General features: G+C 32.8%; 1 protein-coding gene and 1 long non-coding RNA gene across 3 annotated transcripts in view; one reads left to right on the forward strand and one right to left on the reverse strand.

Moving 5' to 3' along the window:
* The first annotated feature begins 6866 nt into the window (after nt 1-6866).
* Nucleotides 6867-22189, forward strand: LOC120353700. The gene is made up of 3 exons (XR_005572525.1): nt 6867-6889; nt 8059-8060; nt 21926-22189. It is a non-coding gene; the product is annotated as an uncharacterized LOC120353700 (long non-coding RNA).
* LOC120353699 overlaps nt 13362-24752 on the reverse strand; it is a 29755-nt gene continuing 18364 nt past the window's right edge. The window contains exons 5-8 of one of the 2 annotated variants that reach the window (XM_039438431.1): nt 21303-21476; nt 18516-18642; nt 17204-17336; nt 13362-13516 (exon numbers count right to left, since the gene is read on the reverse strand). In XM_039438431.1, the coding sequence (XP_039294365.1) occupies nt 13366-13516; nt 17204-17336; nt 18516-18642; nt 21303-21476 (585 nt within the window). In that variant the 3' untranslated portion in view covers nt 13362-13365. The remainder of the gene's footprint in view (nt 13517-17203; nt 17337-18515; nt 18643-21302; nt 21477-24752) is intronic. The other variant, XM_039438432.1, reaches the window with a different exon arrangement.

A 24752-nucleotide genomic window follows, 5' to 3' on the forward strand; every position in this document is an offset into this window, starting at 1 on the left:
GACTTGAATGCACGGTAGTAGATGATTTTGTAACGTCAAAAACATTGATATGTTAACTGTTAAGTAAGATGAGTATATAACTGCCAAAAAATATTGTAATAATTTTGATGTGATTAAAATAATATTTAGTCTCCCTGAGAAACAACTATTAAGAAAAAATCTGGCGCACTCACACAACTTTCCTTGCCGTTATGAAAATTGATCACCTGAAGCTAGTGTTCCGCGCATCTCAAGTCTACTATTCAAAGATTTGAGCCAGCTGGTGACAGGGCAATAACGCTGGAGACACACGAGGTCTGCTATCTCTTCATAGTGAATCATTTAATAGAATCAAGAGTTGCCAACAGTTTGCAATTAGATAATCATATTTTCTCGAATTTTGAGCTTATTTTTAATTTTAGGTGAAAATGTTACTGAACATTAATTGTAGAGATTCTCATGCTCAATCTTTTCCACTCGAAATTTTATGTTTGAATTGTATCTGAAGCCTGATAATTGGGAATCTGAAATCAAACTTTGCATAGATGGGGCGGAGCTCCTGAAATTTTTACAGATATGGGACTTGTGGCAGTTGATAGAGCTTATCGATGACTATTTTAGTTATAACTTTAATCAAAATCGTTGGAGCAGTTTTCGAGAAAATTGCGAAAAACCTACTTTTTGACAACATTTTCGCCATTTTAGCCGCCATCTTGAATCGCATTTGATCGAACTTATTGTTCGTGTCGGATCCTTATATTGTAAGGACCTTACGTTCCAAATTTCAAGTCATTCCGTTGATTGGGAGATGAGATATCGTGTACACAGACGCACATACACTCACACACACACACACACACACACACACACACACACACACACACCACACACACATATAGACCAATACCCAAAAACCACTTTTTTGGACTCAGGTGACCTTGAAACGTATAGAAATTTGTAAATTGGGGTACCTTAATTTTTTTCGGAAAGCAATACTTTCCTTACCTATGGTAATAGGGCAAGGAAAGTAAAAATTGTTTAAACTTGTTTTTATAAAGCATTCAATAGTCTGCTTCAACTATAGAAGGCCATAAAGCAATCTAGCGAAATTGGTTTATAGTTTCTGCATGAAAATTAGAATATGATTCCTGGTGGTTGACAATAATTCAACCCTCAATGGATGTGTGATATGGTTTCTATAAAAATAGAATAAAAAATAATGTACTTCTTCATCTTTTTCTTCTTCTTCTTCTTCTTCTTCTTCTCTTCTTCTTCTTCTTCTTCTTCTTCTTCTTCTTCTTCTTCTTCTTCTTCTTCTTCTTCTTCTTCTTCTTCATCTTCTTCTTCTTCTTCTTCTTCTTAGGAAGAAGAAGAAGAAGATGAAGATGAAGATGAAGATGAAGATGAAGATGAAGATGAAGATGAAGATGATGATGAGATGAAGATGAAGATGAAGATGAAGATGAAGATGAAGATGAAGATGAAGATGAAGATGAAGATGAAGATGAAGATGAAGATGAAGATGAAGATGAAGATGAAGATGAAGATGATGAAAAAAATAAGAAGGAGAAGAAAAGAAAAAGAAGAATAAGAATCTACTCAATGACTCAGTCATTTAAAGATAATTCAATGCTGGGATTCTGATGTTGTTGACTCTCAATAATGAATAATAATAATTCATTTTATTACAATAATGAATGATAATAATAATCATATCAAAAACACAATGACCAGTATGGTTAATTAATCAAAGTCAAAGTCAAATTTGTAAAAAATATTATTAGCCTAATTGAAGGCATTTACTAATTATTGCATGTCTATCATCATCATATATCTCACTCATCCTATCATATATCTTAGGCTGTAATATATCATATATCTCGCTCATCCTATCACGCTGTATGACTTAGTCAACTGTATGACTTTGTCAACCATCAACACAAAATGAAAAGGAAAAGTTGTCATAAAGCTGCACCAGTTTCGCCTTATAAAACACTCAGATATCAAAACTGGTTCCAAGATAAACCCAAACTGCGGCGACAGTCACCAGTCACCAATGTTGTTTGTAACCTATAACACATGACCAGGCCTTCTATTTATAAAATGTTTCACTTAAAGTACGATAATATTACTTTATCAATAATGTATGACCACGTGTTTTCAGGGGTTTTTTTTAAAGCAAATCATGAACTTGCTGGTCCAGCTTTATCACCGGATACGAGGAAATTAGACAAAAAACTGGTTGGTTGGGAGGATGAGGAAGAAGGAGAACAAGAAGAAGGAGAAGGAGGAGGAGGAGAAGAAGGAAAATATGAAGAAGAAGAAGACAGGAGATGAAGAAGTGGAAGGAGGAGGAGGAGAAGAAGAAGAAGAAGAAGAAGAAGAAGAAGAAGAAAACAAGAAGAAGAAGAAGAAGAAGTAGAAGAAGAAGAAGAAGAAGAAGAAGAAGAAGAAGAAGAAGAAGAAGAAAAAGAAGAAGAAGAAGAAGAAGACAGGAGATTATAAAGAGAGCATTGGTCGTATTTCTAGCTCATAACTCTTGCAAGTTGTAAATCATACATTGTATGTTAAATAACTACAAAAAAGAATAAAATAAGAATGATGCTAAAAAGAAAACCGAAAGTGAGATTGCCATTTCATGAGATGATAGTGCAAAAAATGTTTCTTCTCACTTGCTAAGTGAAGCCATCTTGAAAGCAAATATATTACATGCAATACTTGAAATCTGCAAGTCACTCTAGTAGAAAAATGCTTTTTGCTGCTTCAAACTCATGTGTTTAGTCTGAAGGCGTTAATTATATTGTACTTGGGTTGTTGAACTTTCATTAGGATGGCTTTTGAAGTTGCAAAATTCAGTTTCAGTTATACGGTTGAAATCTCTGTTGAGATGGCACAGTATTTCTGAAACATCTTCATGACGTCCTTGTGTATAATTTTCAATATTTTTTTAAGCATCATGCAGGTGACGATTATATTCCAACTCTATAACCTATAAAATGTATTATTACCCAAGCTGGAAATATTCCTTGATCATGGTGATGAGGTTTTTTCTCAATTAGGGCCAAGCCACATGAAGCGTATTTGGACTGCTGGCAGACGAGTCAACAGGGCAGGAAGCTCAGGGGCGGTCTTACGATAGTTGTAATGGGGGGGGGGCGGTAGTCCAACAGCAGGGGGTGTCCAGGGGGTTACTTCTACCTGGAAAGGGTAGATAGATAGATAGATATTTATTGACAATTGTTACAAGGCTCTTGCCTATGGTAACATTTACAAAAATTGAATCAAACTTAATAGATAAATTACTATTTAACAGTTCTGCATCAGTATAATCAATTACAAATACAGTATCAAAGAAAATAATATAGTATATATTAAGCCATCAACATTATACTAGATCACATTAGCAATACTGGAGGAAAGAAAATATGTTATTTGCATCCATGTGGAATGAAACTTATCATGAAAGTATACCATGAAGGGGGGGAGGGTACTAGAGGGCAATATTTTTTATTAAAACTCACGTTTCAAGCATTTGAGCACTAAAATTCATTGTTAATTAAGGCCTTTCCACACCGGCCAAAATTGGAATAGAATACCTACCGAATAGTTTTTTTAATTATAAATAACTAGCCGTCAGGCTCGCTTCGCTCGCCATACGCGAGCCTGCATTTTTCATTTGAGCATTTTTATCATATGTTAGGACAATCCAGTCGGGGGTCCAGACTAAACGTCTGGCTAAACGGATATGGCGAGCGAAGCGAGCCTGACGGCTAGTAATATAATATTCCCAGGATTGAAGTAGCAGTGCCCAAATCAATTTTTCCGCTATAAATGCATTTAAATCTTCAACTTGGTGCCAACCTAACAAAGTCAACTCAACTTAATGCCAACCTGACAAAATTATTAAATTAGTTGCCAGTTAACAACTGTTTCGAAGAGGTACTCTATCTAGATTATAGTTCTATAGTAACATATGATATGGAAATTTCAATTATAATTAAGAGATTGGGAGAAGAAGAATATACATGCTAAAAGACGAACTTTAAACCCTTAAAAACAACCCTTAGAGTTAAAATATTGCCAAAAGATTTCTTAGTGCGCCTCTAAAGGGCCAACTGAACAATACCTACCAAATTTGAACGTTTTTGGCCCGGTAGATTTTTAGTTATGCGAGTGAGTGATTCAGTCAGTCAGTCAGTCAGTCAGTGAGTGAGTGCCATTTCGCATTTATATTTATATAGATAGATAATTTATATCTTTTTTGAAGTTCAGATCAGTGGTGAATATAGCATTTTTTGTGGGGGGGGGGGGAGCAAGGAAGGTTAATGTGAGGTTAAGTGATTTTAAGGCTGTGCAAAGCCATTTTGGGAACATTTTACAGGTGGCAATTCTAAATTTTTTCATTTGTATGGTAACATTACGGACGTTTGAGAAAAATTGCTCAGCGAGAGATTCTCAGAAAAACGTCGCCGACGTCCGGGACTTCCAGGACGTCCTGGATGCGCGGAGTGGATTAACTCATTTAATAGCATGGTCAGCAATCTATTTTTTTCAAAAACGTCCCGGACGTCGACGACGTCTGCGAACTCGGTGTGGAAAGGCCTTTGGGTTGAGTAGTTCTGCCGTTTTGTGAGGTGTCTAATATTCTATTAAACAGTTAGGCAATTAATACAATTTCTCTTATTTGCAGTATTCCTATTGTTTAACAATACGAGTTTTTCAAAAGATTTAGGTATAAATAACACTAGCAAATGTGTTTAAACGGCCCCATAAAAAAATCCCAGGTCAAGGGGGGGGGGCCCGCCCCCCGACCGCACTCTAAAACCGCCCCTGAGGAAGCTATAACACTATATTAATTTATCTTCTATTTTCTACATAATTTTCTACATAAATATCCCTTTCCTATCATCCTATTTAACATCGCCATCCATAAAATACTACACACAGCAAGCACGAAGCAACCAAAGGTTTCTCACAAACATCTTTAGCCGAGAAGAGCACAGAAGACCCTATTAGGAAAGTTGCCTGCCTTATTGACTGCCTAGCACTCAATTTTTTTCCAGTTCTTCTTCTTCTTCTCCTGCTCTTCCTTCTCCTACTCCTCCTCATCCTCCTCCATCTTCTTCTTCAACATCTTTTTCTCCTCCTCCTCCTCCTCCTCCTCCTCCTCCTCATCATCCCCCTCCATCATCTTCTTCTTCTTCTTCTTCTTCTTCTCTTCTTCTTCTTCTTCTTCTTCTTCTTCTTCTTCTTCTTCTTCTTCTTCTTCTTCTTCTTCTTCTTCTTCTTCTTCTTCTTCTTCTTCTCTTCTTCTTCTCTTCTTCTTCTTCTTCTTCTTCTTCTTCTTCTTCTTCTTCTTCTTCTTCTTCTTCTTCTTCTCTTCTTCTTCTTCTTCTTCTTCTTCTTCTTCCTTCTTCTTCTTCTTCTTCTTCTTCTTCTCTTCTTCTTCTTCTTCTTCTTCTTCTTCTTCTTCTCTTCTTCTTCTTCTTCTTCTTCTTCTTCTTCTTCTTCTTCTTCTTCTTCTTCTTCTTCTTCTTCTTCTCTTCTTCTTCTTCTTCTTCTTCTTCTCTTCTTCTTCTTCTTCTTTTCTTCTTCTTCTTCTTCTTCTTCTTCTTCTTCATGCTCCCTTTTCTAGCCCTTGTGAAATCTGTAAAGCTAATTGATTACAAAAGAAAACAAATTCGTATGGCTCTTTAGTTGATGGAGAGTTACTAACAAAGTTTATAAAATTAGGTACTTCTTGATATACCATATAGTACTTATAAAGAGGGCAAATTATTATAACACAAAATTACTCTTTGACAAATCATTATAGTACTTATAAACAATTCCTAACAAAAAACATTAAGGTGCGTACAGATATACGCGCCGCGAACATGAGCAATTCACTTTTAATCAGCTGATGCCAAGCTTTTATCTCTATATCTTTATATCTTATACCGTTTCTGTAAAAATAAAGATATAGTCAGCTGATTAAACGTGAATTGCTCATGTTCGCGGCGCGTATATATGTACGCGCCTTTAAAGTAGGCTCCGCACACACACTTCGATTTTTGTTCGTACGATATTTTGCCGTCCTTATGAATTCTATCAGATTAAACGGAACTTGACAAACATCAATTGTTTGAAATCATCTATTTAATCTAATAGAATTTATAAGGACGGTAAAATATCGTACGAACAAATATCTATGTGTGTGTTCAGGGCTCTAGGCTTCAAGGCACAAAGGCCCGGTTTCTAAGATACGTATTGAATCTAATGGACCATTAGACCTATAGATTCAATAAGTGTCATTGGATTTAATAAGTCCTAGAAATAATCAGCCCTTAGATTTCTTTGTAAAGAAAATTAATTTAATGCAATAAATGACAAAGACTAAAAAAATGATAGCCAAATAAATTTATTGCTAAAAGTATGATAAAATGTAACGTAATGAATGACAAAGACTATGAAAATAATAGCTAAATAGAATAACTGCTGAAACTATTATAAAATGTAATATGATCGGTATTTAACGTAAAATGTTTGAGATAAAATATTAAAATGTATTGAATCAACTTGTTTAAAACAGGGAAACTGAAATAGTTATTTGTGCAACTAGTGCGCAAAGTGACAGTTTGCTGCACCGAAAGAAACGTTTACGCCCGAGCCGTAGGCGAGGGCGGAATGGCTTCTTGAGTACAGCAGAGGAACTTTGCGCACGTATTTCACATTTAATTTTTCCTACAGTTACCATTGAATATGAAAAGTGAGTAATTATGGGTTAAATTCGCTGAAATGCATAAAATGTTTTTCTGTGTAATTTTATTATTAATAAATAAAATAGAATGTAGTATGTGTGTTTGATTGGCTGTCACTGATGTGGTGGCTGTCCTCCAACTCGGTGTCCTTGGTATTATTATAACGTGCAGTGAGGTATACCACAGTCATTGCTACCAACCTCATTTTTGTTTTCGTGCACAAATCCTCCATATAACCCACCAACTATTTTGCGTTGTCATGTTGCAAATCTGAAGTGCAGAAAAATTTTTTCCCGCAAGGGGGGAAAAGTGAATCTTTGCGTTCTGTAATCAGTGCAGGAATCGTCACTTTTCAAGGTAACTGTAGGAAAAGTGAATTATTGGATGATTTATTAACTTGACGTTGTTGAACTGTATGGATGAACTAGTATTTGTTGTTAAACTAAATAAAATATATTCTATTCTAAATATATGGTTCATAAAACTCATCTTATTAAAAACAGTATAAACACATGAAGTGTCCTTTCATTTAAAACAATTCACACCACTAGTTTCGGCATTTGGCAATTTTTAAGTTTAAGAGCATAAATAAACAGAGCAATATTGGATAATGTATGATCATATGATTATCTTCTTATCATTTATAATATCGGGGCACCGAGCTTCGCTCGTTATTTATTCATTGATAAACAGAACATTATTCTTTAAAATGATTGTGGAAGGACTAACAGGCACAGCCCAAAAATGTTTCTTCCCCCTGAATTTTTATGTATACACTATAAATAGTCCATAAAGTAGGTTATGTTTCATACACTTGAATTCAGGTCCAACTTTCAGTCGAAACATTTGAAAATAGAAAAGTTCTAATTTAGATTGTTTACAAACCAGATTGAATAACAAAATAACACTCACTAATCACTTAAAACTGTAAAATAATGATTAACTTTGAAAATTATGATATACTCTAATTTAGAATGATATACCATGTCATGTCAACAAGTCAGATTATTTTGATCAAATCGATTAGTATTTCTAGATTAATATTTCTCGTGAGATGAGCTGATTAATTGCAAATATTACTGAACATAATTCTGTCTCTCCTCCACACAGGCACTCAAGGTACCTAAAATACATTGTACCTAGTATTCTAGGTTTTATTGCAGGCACTCAAATCTTCAGTTATTGACAGACGACGAAATTATCATCTGTTTTTCCAAGGATGAATAATTATTATCTTTTTCATGTCCTTCAGAGAGTTTTCCCAGAGATGAGACCTAGTGCAATCGAATCTTTACATCATAAACCTACTATGTTCCAAATTTCGTGAAAATCATTTGAGCCGTTTTCGAGATCCGTTGGACATACATAACCAGACAACCACATAATCGCTTATCGAAATCGAGAAATTGATCGCTTAAAATAATAGGATTATGGTTTGAAATAATTTAATTTTATATTTTAATTTTATCAAAAATAGGGTTGTTCAGGTCAAATGAACAAACTTAGCATACTGTTATTTATTCCTTATGATTTTACATAATATAAAAATTTCATATATATAATGTTGTCGTCTTATAAGAAAAACATCCCTACTTTCAACAGAGAGATCCACTTAAAACTTTGAGAATCCCCTTTCATCAAAGTAGCACATCCAGCCAATGCTGACATCAAAATGAATCTCACCATATAGCGGACCGACAGTCATAAACTTATCATAATACAATCTGAGCTAGATCTCTCTGTGTCTACCCGGGGTTGTCGAGCTGCCCATTTTTAAAAATGTCGTCAACCATTTGAATTTCAAATTTTTCAAGATAAGTTTGCTTCCGTTGCCCGGTAAACGGGTTGAAATTCAAATTCGCTCATGAAATTCTAAACGATTTTGACTTTTAAAGTAATGCACAACTTATGTGTCAAAACAACAGAGCCGCTCGTGTCAACTCCATTATTGGATTCTCCCAGAATATAACCTTTGACTATAGAAAGTCTATAGTTCTTTCTATAGTCAAAGATATAACTGATCTGTTGGTCTGTTGTTTGACATCTCAACTCTCATGGAAACCTTCAAATACTGTTTGAACGAGCGAAGCGAGTTCCTACTAATGACTAGAGATTCGTGTCGTTATCCGTTCGTGGATTTATTGGCTTTTACGTTCGACGATAACTTTCGATTGCTTCTTTCAATCACCTTCCAGCTTTTATCAATAATTAAGGACTCGTGTCGTTCTATCAGTTTGTGGATTTCTGGGTTTTGTGAGTTTTTATGTTAGACTAGTAGGTAACCCGTGCTCCGTATGGGTCTGTTTTGAAACTTAACGTAATCTCGAACTTAAATTATTTTATTTTAATTATTAGATTACTTTAGGTTAGTAATGAAAACTTGAAGATTGAAAATAGGTATATAACCATCCTAGGTTAATTAAGAATCTATATGCAAAAATTCAAGTTAATCAGTCCAGTAGTTCAGACGTGATGATGCGTCAAACATAATTTCCCTATCCCGTACGCGAACGTGTATAAGCCAGTTCTTTCCTTTATTGACCGAGCAAAGTGAGATTCAAGTCGACGGTTTTGCATTTCTCTTTATTCATGTTTATATGTTCCACAATTACGGCGAAACACGGTAATAGATTTTCATGAAATTTTACAGGTATGTTCCTTTTTAAATTGCGCGTCGACGTATGCAAGGATTTTGAAAATTTTGCATTTTAAGGAGTATATAATAGGAAAAGGAGCCTCCTACCCCAATATTAGAGTAGAAATCAGACTATAGAATTATTCATCATAAATCAGATGACAATTGATTACACAGATGTGTGGAGAAGCCAGTCTATTACTGTATTTGTATAAGGTCTATAGTTCCAATCAAAGACCTTAAAGAGGTAACTTATGCATCTTTAAGCTGGGTTTACACCAAAGTTATTAACAAAATGTTAATAACTTAATCCTTATAGATTCTATTAGATTGAACGCAAGTTGACAAACACACATCTTCATCATGTGTATGATAAGTTATGTTTAATCTAATATAATCTATAAGGATTGAGTTATTAACATTTTGTTAATAAATTTGGTCTAATCGCAGCTTTAAGGTCTTTGGTTTCAATGTTTTGTTTTTCAGTCATATGGTATTATTATGCGTGCCCATCAGTATCAATATTCTCACATTCGAAAAAACTAATTTAATAGGTGATTAAAAATAATCAAATGAAATAAATAATGCTGAAGAAATTATAATATTTTTGATTGAAACAAATTAATTTTCATTAGATGGAAAGATTATCACGGAACTGGATGAATATCATATAAATTCTGGAATAAAAATATATTCTAATCATTGTTTAAATTAACATAAATATTAATAAATTATGGAATACAAATTCAAACGTGAACTGATTTTGTTAACATTTAAAACAGTTGACATCAGGTACTTGTGGATGAGAATACTGCGTGTGGTCTACTGTTCACAGAACTACTAGTCATAGTACAGACGATAACTTTCGATTGCTTTTATCAATCAACTTCAAATTCTCAACACAACAACCATATTATTATTTCTTAGCTATCATACAGATCATGTTCATTGGCGAACGAAATTCACTGAATTCTTGGTAGTTTTTGAGGATATAAATGGATAAAAATGAATGAACATAACATTATTTGAAGTAATAAATGTATCATTACAAATCACAAATCAGATTATTGATTACAAGTCAGCTAGATTATTGATTGCAGTTGATAAGACAATGCAGCTTGAAACCTATAGTGTTTGATTAGCAATGGTATTGCTATCCTTGTCTATCATTCAACAAAGCGAATAGCTCTTTCTCGCTTTGCTCTGTTGCCAGGTCGTTTTTAACAATGTAGAAATATAATTAATTATTAACAAATTAATAAAGTAAAGTAAGAAGAGAGAGAGAGAGAGAATAGAATAGAATAGAAAGAGAGTGAGTGAGTGAGCGGAAGAGATTTTTTGAGAGGAAGAGGATAAATGAAGTGATTTTAATTAACAAAATATTTAATCTCAATTATGAAAATTCATTATCAAATCATTGGAAAATATAATTTCTTACTTCACTATAGAATACATGTATCATTGGTATACAATACTATGTATTCTAGGTAGGTATATTGTTTTGAACTATTTCTCGTGGCTTTCCAATGGTTTCAAAAGAACAGCTGACAGATTATCAATTATCAGTGGCATTTTGAGCGAGTTCTCCAGCTTTGGGTGGGGGAGGCGATAGTTGGTACAATTTGATTGATGGCAACTAATTAATACAATAAGGCCCATTGACGGCTTAAATTATATATTCAGGCGGTGGGACCTTCCCGCAAGGGACTCCCCACCAACAAAAGCCATACGAATTTATTTATTTTTTAACAACATAACAATAAACGAATGCATGGAATTGTACAAAGATGCAGATGAAGATGTTATTAGAGAATTGGAAACTCTCTTTAATTCTCACTCTCTCTCCCTCTCGGTCTATCTCTATCTTCCTCCTCTTTTTTCCATCTTTCTCTCTCTCTCTGTCTCTCTTACTCTCTTTTTCTCTCAATAAGAATAAGGTCGGGTGGGAATTAATAAAGGTCAGTGGCGATCAGACAATGAAAGAAGGCCCCCCTTTATTGTGATGTAGGTACCCCTCTATTTCCCCTCCCCACCCCTCATCACCCACAATTCGTCCCACGGCCTTTGCCTGAATCCCACAGGCTCTCAGATGGACAGGGACAGGAGAAGGGGTCATTGTTCATCCTCACCGAATTCATTACTACTTGATCTTGACATCTTAAGTGCGAAAGAGAGAGTGAATCTGCCAGTGTAAAGTGCATTAATTAATTTATTTATTATGTATTTATTCAAAAGCGTGTTGGTTGTTTGTATGTTCGAATTGATAAATATATTGTGATGAAGGATAAAGATGTATTTATTCAAAAGCGTGTTAGATTTCATATGTTTAAATCGATACATATTAATATTGTATCATGAAGTTTCAAAGTTGTAGGATAAATTAAAAGTTAAAAAGTTGTAGAATAAATTAAAAGAATATTATAGCAGAAAACTAGCAGGTAACCCGTGATCCGCAAGGGTCCATTTTAAAACTTTACACTAAGAATTCTAAGAATCTATATGTAAAAATTCAAGTTAATCAGTCCAGTAGTTCAGACGTGATGATTTGTCACGATGATGCGTCAAACATAATTTTCCCATCCCGTACGTGTATAAGCCAGTTCTTTCCTTTATTTTAGTTCATGTCGCAACTTTTACTGTTATTTCAAGCTGATAGTCCACGTAGTTCTTTCCTGTGAAGCTTTATGATGCTGGTAGGCTCTCATATTGTGCCGTTCATACACTCTTACCAGGTCAAAACAGTAAAAATCGACAATAATCGACAGTAATCGGCTTGAGATAACAGTAAAAGTTGCGACATAAACACCCTATACCATGGGATATCTACTTACGGCACGCTATTTTTCTCTATGGTATAGATGACAACGTGATGAAAGGAAGCCCAGTGTAAAATGTGAAAATTAATTTTAAACAACTAAAGATGCCCAATTTCGGAAATAAATTTTTCCAATCCATATGCAGTCTATTCACAATGTGTTTTCTATTATTGAATCTACAATAATTATATTCACACAACTTGGCACATTTATTCATTTCTGAGGAACGGTAGTAGAAACTTTATAGATTTTCTTACTCTTTTAGGGCCGGTTTCCGAGCTCGGGATTTGGCCAAGTTGTAGACTTTAAACAGCTGGAGTAAGAAAATTGACTTTCCGAAACGGGGCGTAGTCGCAGTCATTGTCATAGTCACATTTGAATTAAATTTCGAAAAACTAGAAGATTGAACACAAAATAAAATAAAGAGAAGATAGTGGAAAGTTTCAACTATTTTGAATTATTTAGGAATGTTCAGTTCCACCAAGGAAAAACGTTTCCAATTATAGAAATGAGAAAATAAAAACTGCGACTACTGTTATAAAAACTGCGACTACGCCCCGTTTTGGAAAGCCAATTTTCTCCAGTTGTTCAAAGTCGAGGACTTGGCTGAATCCCGAGCTCGGAAACCGTGCCTTATTATTTTTATAAAACTTTTCACAAGGGTTAGTAAAATATTGTGCAATACAGGTAAATAATTCTGCAACGCAAAAATTAATAAATTATCAGGAAAATTTAAAAAAAAACAATTAATTGAAATAAAACAGATTATAACAAATTTAATGCTAACATTTTCGACAATCATCCATTTTTTGATGAAGTCTCTTTATCTATTACTTCTCTATGTTGAAGTTATTTATTTGTGATCTTTTGTAATTATTTATAACAGTTATTTATCCTGTAATATGTATTTTAAGTTGATTAGTAGAGAGACACCAACAAATGTTAACATTTTTGACAATCATCCATTTTCTGACGAAGCATCTTTATTTATTACTTCTCTATGTTGAAGTTATTTATCTGAAGATTTATTTGTTATCTGTTATAGTTATTCATCCTGTGATATGTATTTTTTGAAGTTGAGTAGTAGTAGAGAGGAATTAAAATTCCTAACTCCGCCTAGTAAAGATTTTTTTCATTCCATTCCATTTCATTTATTTTTCTATTCTATGAATGATGGGAATGTTGTTTTTCTATTCTATTTGCAATAAGATTTTATTTCTTTAGGTGGATATTCGTTGCCGATACGTTTGCTGTTGTATGTTCCATATCCAGAAACACAGAATTGGAGATGATGAGCAGGAATTGAAGTCTTCACCAGGTACTTTTTCATATAAAAAACTGAGAGTCTGTTCAACAAAAAAGCAAATATTAGGATACAATCAAGTAAATTAATAAAACAATATTGAAACTTGAAAGACCATTTATTATTTAAAATATTACAAGACTAGTTTCGACCAAACTGAGGTCATTTTCAACTTGAAAATTAGTACCCTCAAGTTGAAAATGACCTGTAATTAACTTGAAAATAATTCAACTGTATAATTATACTAAATAATTTAATTAATTATACAGTTAAATAATTTAACTGTAATAATTCAACTTGAAAATTAGTATCCTCAAGTTGAAAATGACCTGTAATTAACTTGAAAATAATTCAACTGTATAATTATACTAAATAATTTAATTAATTATACAGTTAAATAATTTAACTGTAATAATTCAACTTGAAAATTAGTACCCTCAAGTTGAAAATGACCTTAGTTTAGTCGAAACTAGTCGTTGTAATATTTTAAATAATATTTCAAATTTCAATATTATTTTATTAATTTGTAAAAGTAGCCAGTTCAAGTGAAGTGTTTTTACAATCAAGTAATTTATCGTACAAGAGAATACTTGTAAAAACCGCTAATCCATGATGGTAAGTATCCTAACATTATTTCAACTAGATTCTCTCTAAGAGCTGAAAAATAAAAAGATAAAATTTTTACTCTTGAATTTGAAGCTTCTAATAAGTAGCAGAAACGTTCAGAATATGTAATAATTTATACGGATGAAAATTACTGAGATTTTTTGTGTAGTTGAGAAGTCGATATTGTGGTAATTATTCATATTGAATGAAAACTGGATACGTTCAGTTTATCAGAGATTGACAATGGTGTAATAACCGAAACCGGTCTTTCTAATTATCAATAAATCAGTGGTTTTTTGACAATTTCTCAGTCTTTTTCATTCAATTACTGAGATATTGCAATTATTCAAATTATTTGTAGACTGGCTGGCCGCTATGGCTTCATATAAAATGAGCGCTGCTATCCAGAGATTGTCAGTTTGATGTGAGGGTAAGCATTCCTGACCGGCAATTAGGAAGTACTGGGTTCGATTCCCGGGCTGACAAATAATTTTTGAATAGTAGCGATCATCGAATTTCCATCTAGCTATTTACCCTGTTGTCAATATTTACAGTAGCAGAAGTCTTCGGGGTGATTTACAACATTTAATTTGGATTTTCGTTTAATAATAATGAGTAATTTATGTTTGAGAGTACTGTAATTTCATAGAGTGATACAGTGATTTCATTGTTCATGTATTAAACATTTATTGAGTGACTTTACATATAGTTGGATTTCTATCAGTGAAAATGATAGGATGGCATTGTTAGGAAGTATTTTATCGAGTGACTTAATAAAACAGTAGCTATAGATAAACAGCAGTTATTAAATTTGCGTTATAAAATTATAGAAAAATTTACAGGGCGCCGCATAGTTGGCAAATTTATTTTTTCACCGTCTTCTGCTAGGGATTCATACAGAGCAGCTTTTAGACAGCTGAATATTATGACCCTACCGGCACGTTTTATTTATCAAAATCTGTTACAGGTGAGACAAAACATTTTTACTTTCCTTGCCCTATTACCATAGGTAAGAAAAGTATTGCTTTCCAAAAAAAATTAAGGTACCCCAATTTCTAAATTTCTATACGTTTCAAGGTCCCCTGAGTCCAAAAAACTGGTTTTTGGGTATTGGTCTGTATATATGTGTGTGTGTGTGTATGAGTGTATGTGCGTCTGTGTACACGATATCTCATCTTCCAATTAACGGAATGACTTGAAATTTGGAACTTAAGGTCCTTTCACTACAAGGATCCGACACGAACAATTTCGATCAAATGCAATTCAAGATGGCGGCTAAAATGGCGAAAATGTTGTCAAAAACAGGGTTTTTCGTGATTTTCTCGGAAACGGCTCCAACGATTTTGATCAAATTCTCAACTAGAATAGTCATTGATAAGCTCTATCAAGTCCCATACCATATCTGTAAAAATTTCAGGAGCTCCGCCCCATCACTGCAGATAGATTCCCAATTATCAGACTTCAGATACAATTGGAACAAAAAAAAATCAAGTGAAGTAGATTGAGCACTAAAATCTCTACAATTAATGTTCAGTAACATTTTCACCTAAAATTGAAAATAAGCTTTAAATTCGAGAAAATGTGATTATTCAATTGCAAATTATTTTTGATTCTATTAAATCATTCACTATGAAGAGATAGCAGACCTCAAGTGTGTCTCCAGCGTTATTGCCCTGTCACCAGCTGGCTCAAATCTTTGAATAGTAGACTTGAGATGCGCGGGAACACTAGCGTCAGGTGATCAATTTTCATAACGGCAAGGAAAGTTGTGTGAGTGCGCCACACCAGATTTTCAATTTTGATATCCAGTCAAATACCCACAATTTCAATACTAGGAATACTGTAGGGAGAATTTACAGTTCCTCACGTTTGACTGAGGAAAACTTACAAAAGCCATTATTTCCAGCAAATAAAATTATTCAACAGGCTGCCGCTAGAAATAAAAGCGCTTCCAGTTGGTCGTTTCATCCAAGTCCTTCCAAGTGCACTTGAAGAGTCCTTCCAAGAGTTTCTTGAATGCGATATTGTTATTAATGTCTAGCAGAGTAGAGTTTGTATGTTTGTCTTGTTCACAAATAAGCTATATTGTGATAATGTTACACTTGTCGAGTGTTTTAGTAAGTTTTGTGCGTTGCTTTTTTGTATGACTGTATTCGGTTGGTTCAGTTGTTGGTTGTATTGTCACTCACTTGGTAACTTTTATTGTTTTGTTATTTCCGCCAGTGTTATGATTTTGTTACTTATTGTATGGTTTGTATTTTGACTTTTGCTTGTTACTGCATTGTATAAATCCGCTACCATACCAAGTTCGTCAGTATCATTTGCTGCTATAGCAGCAATATTCTATTGGCAATAAAATATATCTTATCTTATCTTCTATTATTGCAATATTCTATTGGCAATAAAATATATCTTATCTTATCTTCTATTATTGCAATATTCTATTGGCAATAAAATATATATTATCTTATCTTCTATTATTGGAAAGCTGTGACAGTGTGATTCAAGTAATCCGGTACCTATATATGACATGATGTTAAGTGTTGACTCTTGTTAATAGTGATAAATTCTATCTCAAATAATATGCCTTATTGGTCTAGAAGATAATTTTCAAGTTATTTACAGATTGATTGATTGATATAGACATGATTTAAGTTATTTATACAGTTTAATTATTGTATTAAATATTTTATTGGTAGTTCATTATAATACTTCATAGTTAACAAATAATTTGTAAATGTTGTGGAGTTGGAAAAGGATAGAGCAATCTGCTTTGTCCAATGACAGACTAGGATGGCAAATCAATGATGATCAGATGCTGACTTTATAAGGTGAATATCATTACCTTGAGGTACGTATTTTCTTCATTAATTCCAGTCAATATTTTAATCTCGACTCTGACTCAGCGTTCAAATTATTATTACAAATGAAAAATTTGAAAAAATGGAAGAATGTGAAAAATATTGTACGGTACTCCTGAAATTCTAACCTTATCTTGGACATGGTCACCTATGAATTTGGAAGAAAAATAGCACAAGGACTACTTAATATTTTATCTACCAATGTTATTACATTAGTGTAATTTGCATTGTAATTAAATAAATAAATATTCGAATGAACTTACTTTGGTGTAAAATATACACTTATTGTAGCGGGAACCTTCCTGCTTGCAACAACCCCTTTAGAAGGGTAGAAACTGAATACATTCTCTTCTTCTGGAATGGGTTGGAGAGGCACAATTTCGAAATTGATGGGACCTGGACAAAATTTTTCAATAAATAAATAATAATTATCTCAAAAAAATATATATATACAGAATCATTTTTGTAAGAATTGTCTACTATAATCCTACTCCTAAACTTCTAAACATAAATAAACTTCCTCAATTATTTATCAAAAAACAAAATTTTGTTCCTTGTACGTACAAATTCGAAAAATAACAAATGGGTGATTTACAAAATAATATCACAAAATATGATCATCAATAATATCGATAATAATAGAAAAATAAATATATAATACACTTGTCCCTTTGGGAAAAGACCTATTGAATACTTTATTATAAAATATCAATAATAATATTTATACATTTTTATAGTATACTGATATGAAGTTTGTAATAATTTTAGCATATTAAACATAATTATATTTCATATATTGATCAAATGTCTGTTTGAGGTATTGAATCTAGTTGGTTTAATGAGTACTCTATATGCTTCCTCATCTGAGCTTAGACCTTCTTACCTATTACAATTAAATACCTTAAAGATGCATAGACTCACATGCAGCGCTAGTGTCGTACTTGGAATTTAAATCCGCCATTGAGGGGGCAACCCATAAGATTATTACATACCAATGCCACCAATGCCTTTGTGATCTATAGTATTACAAATATATCATTATAATATTTCGTGCTAAAATACCCCAATGGCGGCCTTCAATTTCAAGTAAGAGTGCTATCATTGGGAAGGCATAGGCATTGTGGGTCTATATCTCTTTAAGGTCTTTGATTACAATGTAAGTTTTCAAAAAAGAGATGTTTCCCATGTTATTTAAATGGAGTCACTTTTCCTCCCTAGGGAGTTTTTCTGTTTTTTACTACCGAGAGCGAAAAAGTGAAACTTTAGTATTATGTTTCAGGGAGTAAAGAAAGTACTTTAGACAGTAGGTGGAGAAAAAAAAGGTTAGTACCCTCTGTCCCTTTGGAAAAAGTCCTATTGAATAGTTAATTATAAAATATCAATAATAATATTCATTATTGTAGTAGACAAGCTCAAGATCCACAATGCAGCTTTCTCAGAGTTGAAAAAGTAATTCAACGTGGAAACTAAGTTATACAAAATCTATTTAGTAGGTACTGTAATCTGAGAATTAGTAGAGATTAAAAATTGAGCCAAAATTTAATTTTTGTAAACAAATTCTTAATAACTACTCACAGCAATCTTCGCTCTCTATATTAAAGGTTTCACATTTAGATGTTCCATTGTATACTGGGTTGAACATTATTTTTCTGACAGACAGTTTTAATCTCGGTAGAGTTATGAACAACTCCAAATCATAAACCTGTAAAAATTAAGTGATATTTATCATAATAATGATAAGGTATTCAATCATAGTTATGGCTTGAACTTAATACGTAGGGTACTGATGTAAAATTCAGTAGGCTACGTACTGTAGCACAGCTACTGTTATACTGTAAGTGATCTATCAAAATTATTTAATAATACTGTAGAAAAATTATTGAAAGAATGACACGTAAATTTTACTATTTACTACAAAATTTTAAAGAATAAAACATTGGGCCATATAAATAAAGTTGAGCTAATCTATCAAAATTATTTAATAATACTGTAGAAAAATTATTGAAAGAGTGATTACGTTTCAAAATTATTTAATAATACTGTAGAAAAATTATTGAAAGAATGACACGTAAATTTTACCATTTACTACAAAATTTCAAAGAATAAAACATGGGCCATATGAATAAAGTTGAGCATTTGCTTATACTTCTAAAATATGGAGCATATGCTTCATTTTCTATGAATAAACATGAGCAAAACCTTTTGCTCATGATGCTCATCAAAAAAATATTTTGAGCATTTGCTCAAAAGTAAAAGCTTTTGCTCAAAATTGTATGAATAAACTACAGCATTTGATCAACTTTTGAAGTGAATGCTTCAAAAAAGGTGAGTCTACTCTGGAGCAGCTTTTTACCATCTGCTCATAGTAAAATGACTCAACTACTGTAATTCGTGTAAGAGGGAACCAGATATGATCGCAACCAATAGTTGAAAACTATGAAACTCTTTTTCGATTGAACCATGATATATATCACCATTATTCCTACAAAAAAATAAATACAAAAGTTACCTATCCGATATAAAGATCAGGAGCATAAGATAAGAGTATAAGGTAAAGGTTATTCATATAAAATTAAGCAAATAATGCTTATGCTTCTACCAAATGCTCATGAGCAAAACCTTATATGCTCCATGCTCATGCTCATGAGAGTATGCTTTGGTTTTATTCATATGGCCCATTGCACCTACAACACATTTTTACAACAATGAATAAAAATGTAATATAATAAAGTTCATTTGCTTAATAGTAAGTAGGCTATACATAACATAGAAATAGAAATTTCTTTTGATGAAGATGAACTTATACAAAATATACCTTCTATATACTACCTTAAATGCAGGGTAAGTGATAAAAGGATAATTACATTGCAATTCACAGGAAGTGTATTGAAGCCAATAAATTTACTGATTCACTATACTGTAATACTGTAACTCAGAGAACTTGAACTAAAGTAGGTACATGATTTTTCACTGACAAACCATCCATGTAAATACTTGTGGTATTTTTATTCAAAGCAAGATCACATATCAGCTCTGTATCGTTTCTGAATTAATTTCTATAAATCATCCAAATTGGAGACTTATTTATGAAACACTCCATAGGCCTATAGGCAACTTAGGCCTATATCTTAGAGAGAATATTTCTGTAGAATTTCTGTGAATATTGTTTGTTATTATACGTTTATACATATAGAATGTATGGATGAGGAAATTTAAAATATCAAAGTACCTTTTTTAAACTTTATTTTATTACTCACAACATATTTCGACATATTAACGCCATTTTCAAATCACTGAAATTAAAAAATCAAAATACCCTTTTTCAACTTTATTTTATTACTTGCCACATGTTTCAACAAACTAATTTCATTTTCAAATCATTGACTTGACATATGTCATCCTATTATTTATTAAGCGAGCAATTTCTGTATATATTTTTACATTTGGTTATTTTTAAATATGGTTATGTGGTTATTTATGTCCAACGGATCTCGAAAACAGCTCTAACGATTTTCACGAAATTTGGAACATAGTAGGTTTATGATATAAAAATTCGATTGCAATAGGTCTCATCCCTGGGAAAACTAGCTGAAGAATATTAAAAGGATTATTCATCCTTGGAAAAACAGGTGAGACTCTCGTCGTCTGTGGATAATAAAAGTGAGTAAAAGTGCATAAAAGTGCATCTGTGGAAAATCAAAATATCGCTCATCCCCGAAATTCATAAACTGACTTATAGCCAGCTGTAAAATAGAAACATGACCTTCCCCATAGTAAAAAATATTAGTTATTCTCCAATCAATTGAAAGAATTGTGTTTAGTTTATCAATAGATAACGAGCGAAGCTCGGTGCCCCGATATTGAGTACGGTAATAAAATAAAGTTTGAAAAAGGGTACCTACTTTGATTTTTTTCTATTTTCTCATAAATACGAGATTACGAGTAGCCCTCATCAGAAATGAAACAAAAAATAAATATGACTTGAAACACAATAATATACATCTGTTGTATATCCATACTTTTTCACTGTTAAAATTAAACTTGAATTTTAAAAAACACTTTTGAAGTGAAAATACACTTACTTTTGTAGTGACGATCGTTTCGACCTGTTGTTGGTCATCATCAGCTGATGATCGTCACTACAAAAGTAAGTGTATTTTCACTTCAAAAGTGTTTTTTAAAATTCAAGTTTACAATAATATAGTTTTTTTTATAATCTATGCCCTCACCTGACCAGTTCTGGAGTGTACTTCAAGTTGTGTACCATTGTAAATTTATTATAATAACTAAATCTATGCCTTTATTTTATACCTCAATTGATACACATCATCATTGATTGGTAAAAAATAACTATCTACCAACCTGATCAAGATGTCCATCAAGATAAACAGCAATTTTTCCAACTTCCTTCCTTTCCCTGCTAAGTCTGGGTCCACTCAGTTCCTCAGCCAGAGTTGATGGTGGAGAAACAGGTATATCCTCCAATAAATTCTCAATTTCTCCGATTCCATCTGTTATTTTCAACGTTAAGACCATCTGGAATAATTCAATGACAGGATAAAATCATATAAATTAATCTATAATAATTGATACAAAATTGAGAGATTAACAAAAATTATCATAGGATAGTTTGACAATAATATTAACAAAACTCAGCTCAAAACAAATAATTTATGTAATTTTTTTTATGAAAATGTTTTTTTCATTTTTTACTGTTATTTTACTAGCGATGAAATGTATTGAATTTTATTATTTTCCAATCGTATTACAGTTTAAAATTCTCATTTATTAATAATATTGCAAACCCTATGTGGGAGGTTTCTAGACGATTTGTTTATAATTATTACATACTAAACTTTTTGATTATTATACTACTTGTGTTAGTGCACTTATTGTATTAGAATTGTATTTAATTCAATAAATTTACTTCTTTAAAACTACAAAACAGTCCAAAAGCATTTTTAGAATATTTAAAGTATTAAAAGCAGTGGCGGCTCGTGCAAATACTAATGGGGGGTTCACATTTAACATGAGCAACAAGATCTAGATCTTTAATAATTTGTTAAACCCCATGTTTCAAGTGAATTTTGTTCGTTTCACATAGTAGAATGTAATTTTTTATTCCTAGAAGAGTACTAGGCCTATCATATTATTACGTAGGTAACAAAATATTCTAATGGGTTGTATTATATTAAGTACCTATATAATAATTTGGATTTTCGTTTAATAATAATAAGTATTTAGATATACTCAGGATTCTCAACCTAGAAGATGTACTCCCATACTCCCATTGAATAATTCATGTACAAATCATAAATTATACAGAAAACAGCAATAATTTTTCCTCAATGTAAGATAATTTCCAATCAAAGAAATAAGGATTAACATGCTTTCAGAGACTTTGTTAACACTCACCCTCCTTCTAGTTGGCATTTACAGAGCATTTTTTGAAAATAAAATCCATCCTCCTCTCCTTCCTTGCTGCGAAAACATTGATCACCTTTTCATTGAAGTTAATGATATTTGCTATCATTTCCTTCTCAATAGTCAGCATTGCTAATGCTGATAGCCTGTCCTGGTTCATTGTGGAGCGCAAAAACGTCTTGATTCGTTTTAGTGTAGAAAAACACCTCTCAGCTTCAGCTGTTGTCATTGGGATGGTTGAAATTATCAACAAAAGTTTATAGGTTTCGGAAAATGACGAAGTTAAGTTATTTTCAATGAAAAATTGTAGCAAACTGACAGCACCAAGCAAATTTCTGAAGTCTACTCTTCTAAAAATTATTTCAAGTTCTGTTTTTAGGCGATTTTTCTCAAGAAATGAGTAAACCTTAACAGTATCTTCAAGCAAGGTATCTGGGAAATCCTTATTGAAATGTTCAAATTTTTGTGAGTCCAATAAACAGATTGCTGAATAGAATGTTGTGAATGAGAACCGGGTTTTGATTTGAGTGGTGATGATGTCACAGGTTTCCTTGGCAGCCACTGTTCTACTGAGGTAGGTGTCCTCTTCGCGCCTTGAACGTTTGGGCACACTTCCTGCACAGTCTGCTACCATCTCCATCAAATCATTCATTTTAGTTCTTTCCTCTTCAACAGCTTTGATAAAATGTTCAACATTTTATTTGATTTTCATAGCATGTGTCTTAACTGTTTGCAGCTGATTATATAAAATGTCAACATGAGGCATTAGCCTGTGAAAAACCGAGAGCCAAAAAATGAATCTATTATCTTTGAGAAGACGAGCAATAGCACCTGCTTTTATAATACTAGAAGGTTGTTTTGATGTGGATTGAATCTCCTCCATACACTCGATTAGCTCTTCTCTATATTCAAAAACTGTATTCACAGTTCTACTTTTAAAATTCCACCTTGTTGCTGACGCCCTAGGTACACGTTTGCCGACTACTCTGTCTAAAACATCTATTCTTTGAGGAGAATTTGAAAAAAAATTAGTAATATCACTCAAATCTGAGAAAAAAATTCTTACATCTTGATTTTGACTCGCTGCTTGTGCTACAATTAAATTGAGTTGATGTGCATAGCAATGCACAAAAAAAGCATGCTTATAGGTTTGTTGCACAATTGTCTGCACACCAGCATGTTGTCCACTCATCACATTCACACCATCATAACTTTGAGAAATGAGTTTTTCTGGAATTGTTATGACAGTATCCAAACTTGAAAAAATACATTTTGCAATCGATTGTGAATCATGACCCTCAGGATTATTGAACTTCCAAAATCTCTCTACTGGTTGACCATTTGATAAAATATACCGAAAAACTAAAACTAACTGAAATGCAGACGAAATGTCAGTTGTCTCATCTGCTATTAGAGAAACATATTGAGCATTTTTAATCTCCTGTTTGATATTTTCTTGGCACACAGAAAGCATGCAGTCCAGCAATTCATTTTGAATGTCTTTGGAGGTGCCTTTGAAAACTGTAGCACTATTTAAATGTTCTTTCAAAGCCGAATCAAGCTCTGCAGTAAAATTCACAAGGCCTTTGAAAATTCCCGGATTTAAAGCATTGTCGTCCTCTCGATGACCCCTAAGAGCTAACTCAAATGCACCACAAAATTTAATGCAGTCTATAAGTTTGGAAAGCACATACCTATTTTTGGTGACTTGCTCATTATGTTTTCTGATGCTCAAACGATAAGCACTATCAAGCTGTTGACGAACATCAATTTTACCAAGTAAATTGAAATCCAATGAAGCACTTATATGCGCATGTGAGTTTTCATGCTTTTTAATTTTTTGAGTCAAATGAGCTAAATCACACACACCGTTCTTAATCCATGCTGGATCGCCTTTTTCGCGAGCAAACAACAAGCACAGAAAACAATAAAGTTTGTTAGTTTCTTCACAACCACACAGCCAAGATGTCTTTTCATATTGTTGGTCTTTGAAATCTCTCTTGTATGTCCTGGATTTCGATGTAGAAGTCTGATGTATATCAATTGTCGGTGTAGGCCTACCACTTTCCTTAATCGATATTTTTTCCTCGATTGATAAATTAGAGAACACTTATGTTAAATTTCGATCGCCGCCATTTCATTGCCTCGCAGTTCTGTCTGCTTCTGCAGTTCGAATTTCGCGCCACTTGTCGCTCTTGTTGAGCAGTTTTTATTGTCATGTTGTTTTTACATTGTTCATCTATTTTGTCATGGTTTTTTAATCATAATTTTGTCTTTATCCTTGCTATCTTTGGTATTGGCATTTATATTTGTCATTTTGCATCATTTTTTGATTTGGTTTTTGTTAGTCAAGTTGGCTCTAGTTGGCATTGACTCTTGTTCTTCCTT

Source organism: Nilaparvata lugens, chromosome 11 (genome assembly GCF_014356525.2).
Source record: "Nilaparvata lugens isolate BPH chromosome 11, ASM1435652v1, whole genome shotgun sequence".
NCBI classification, from domain to species: Eukaryota; Metazoa; Arthropoda; class Insecta; order Hemiptera; family Delphacidae; genus Nilaparvata; species Nilaparvata lugens.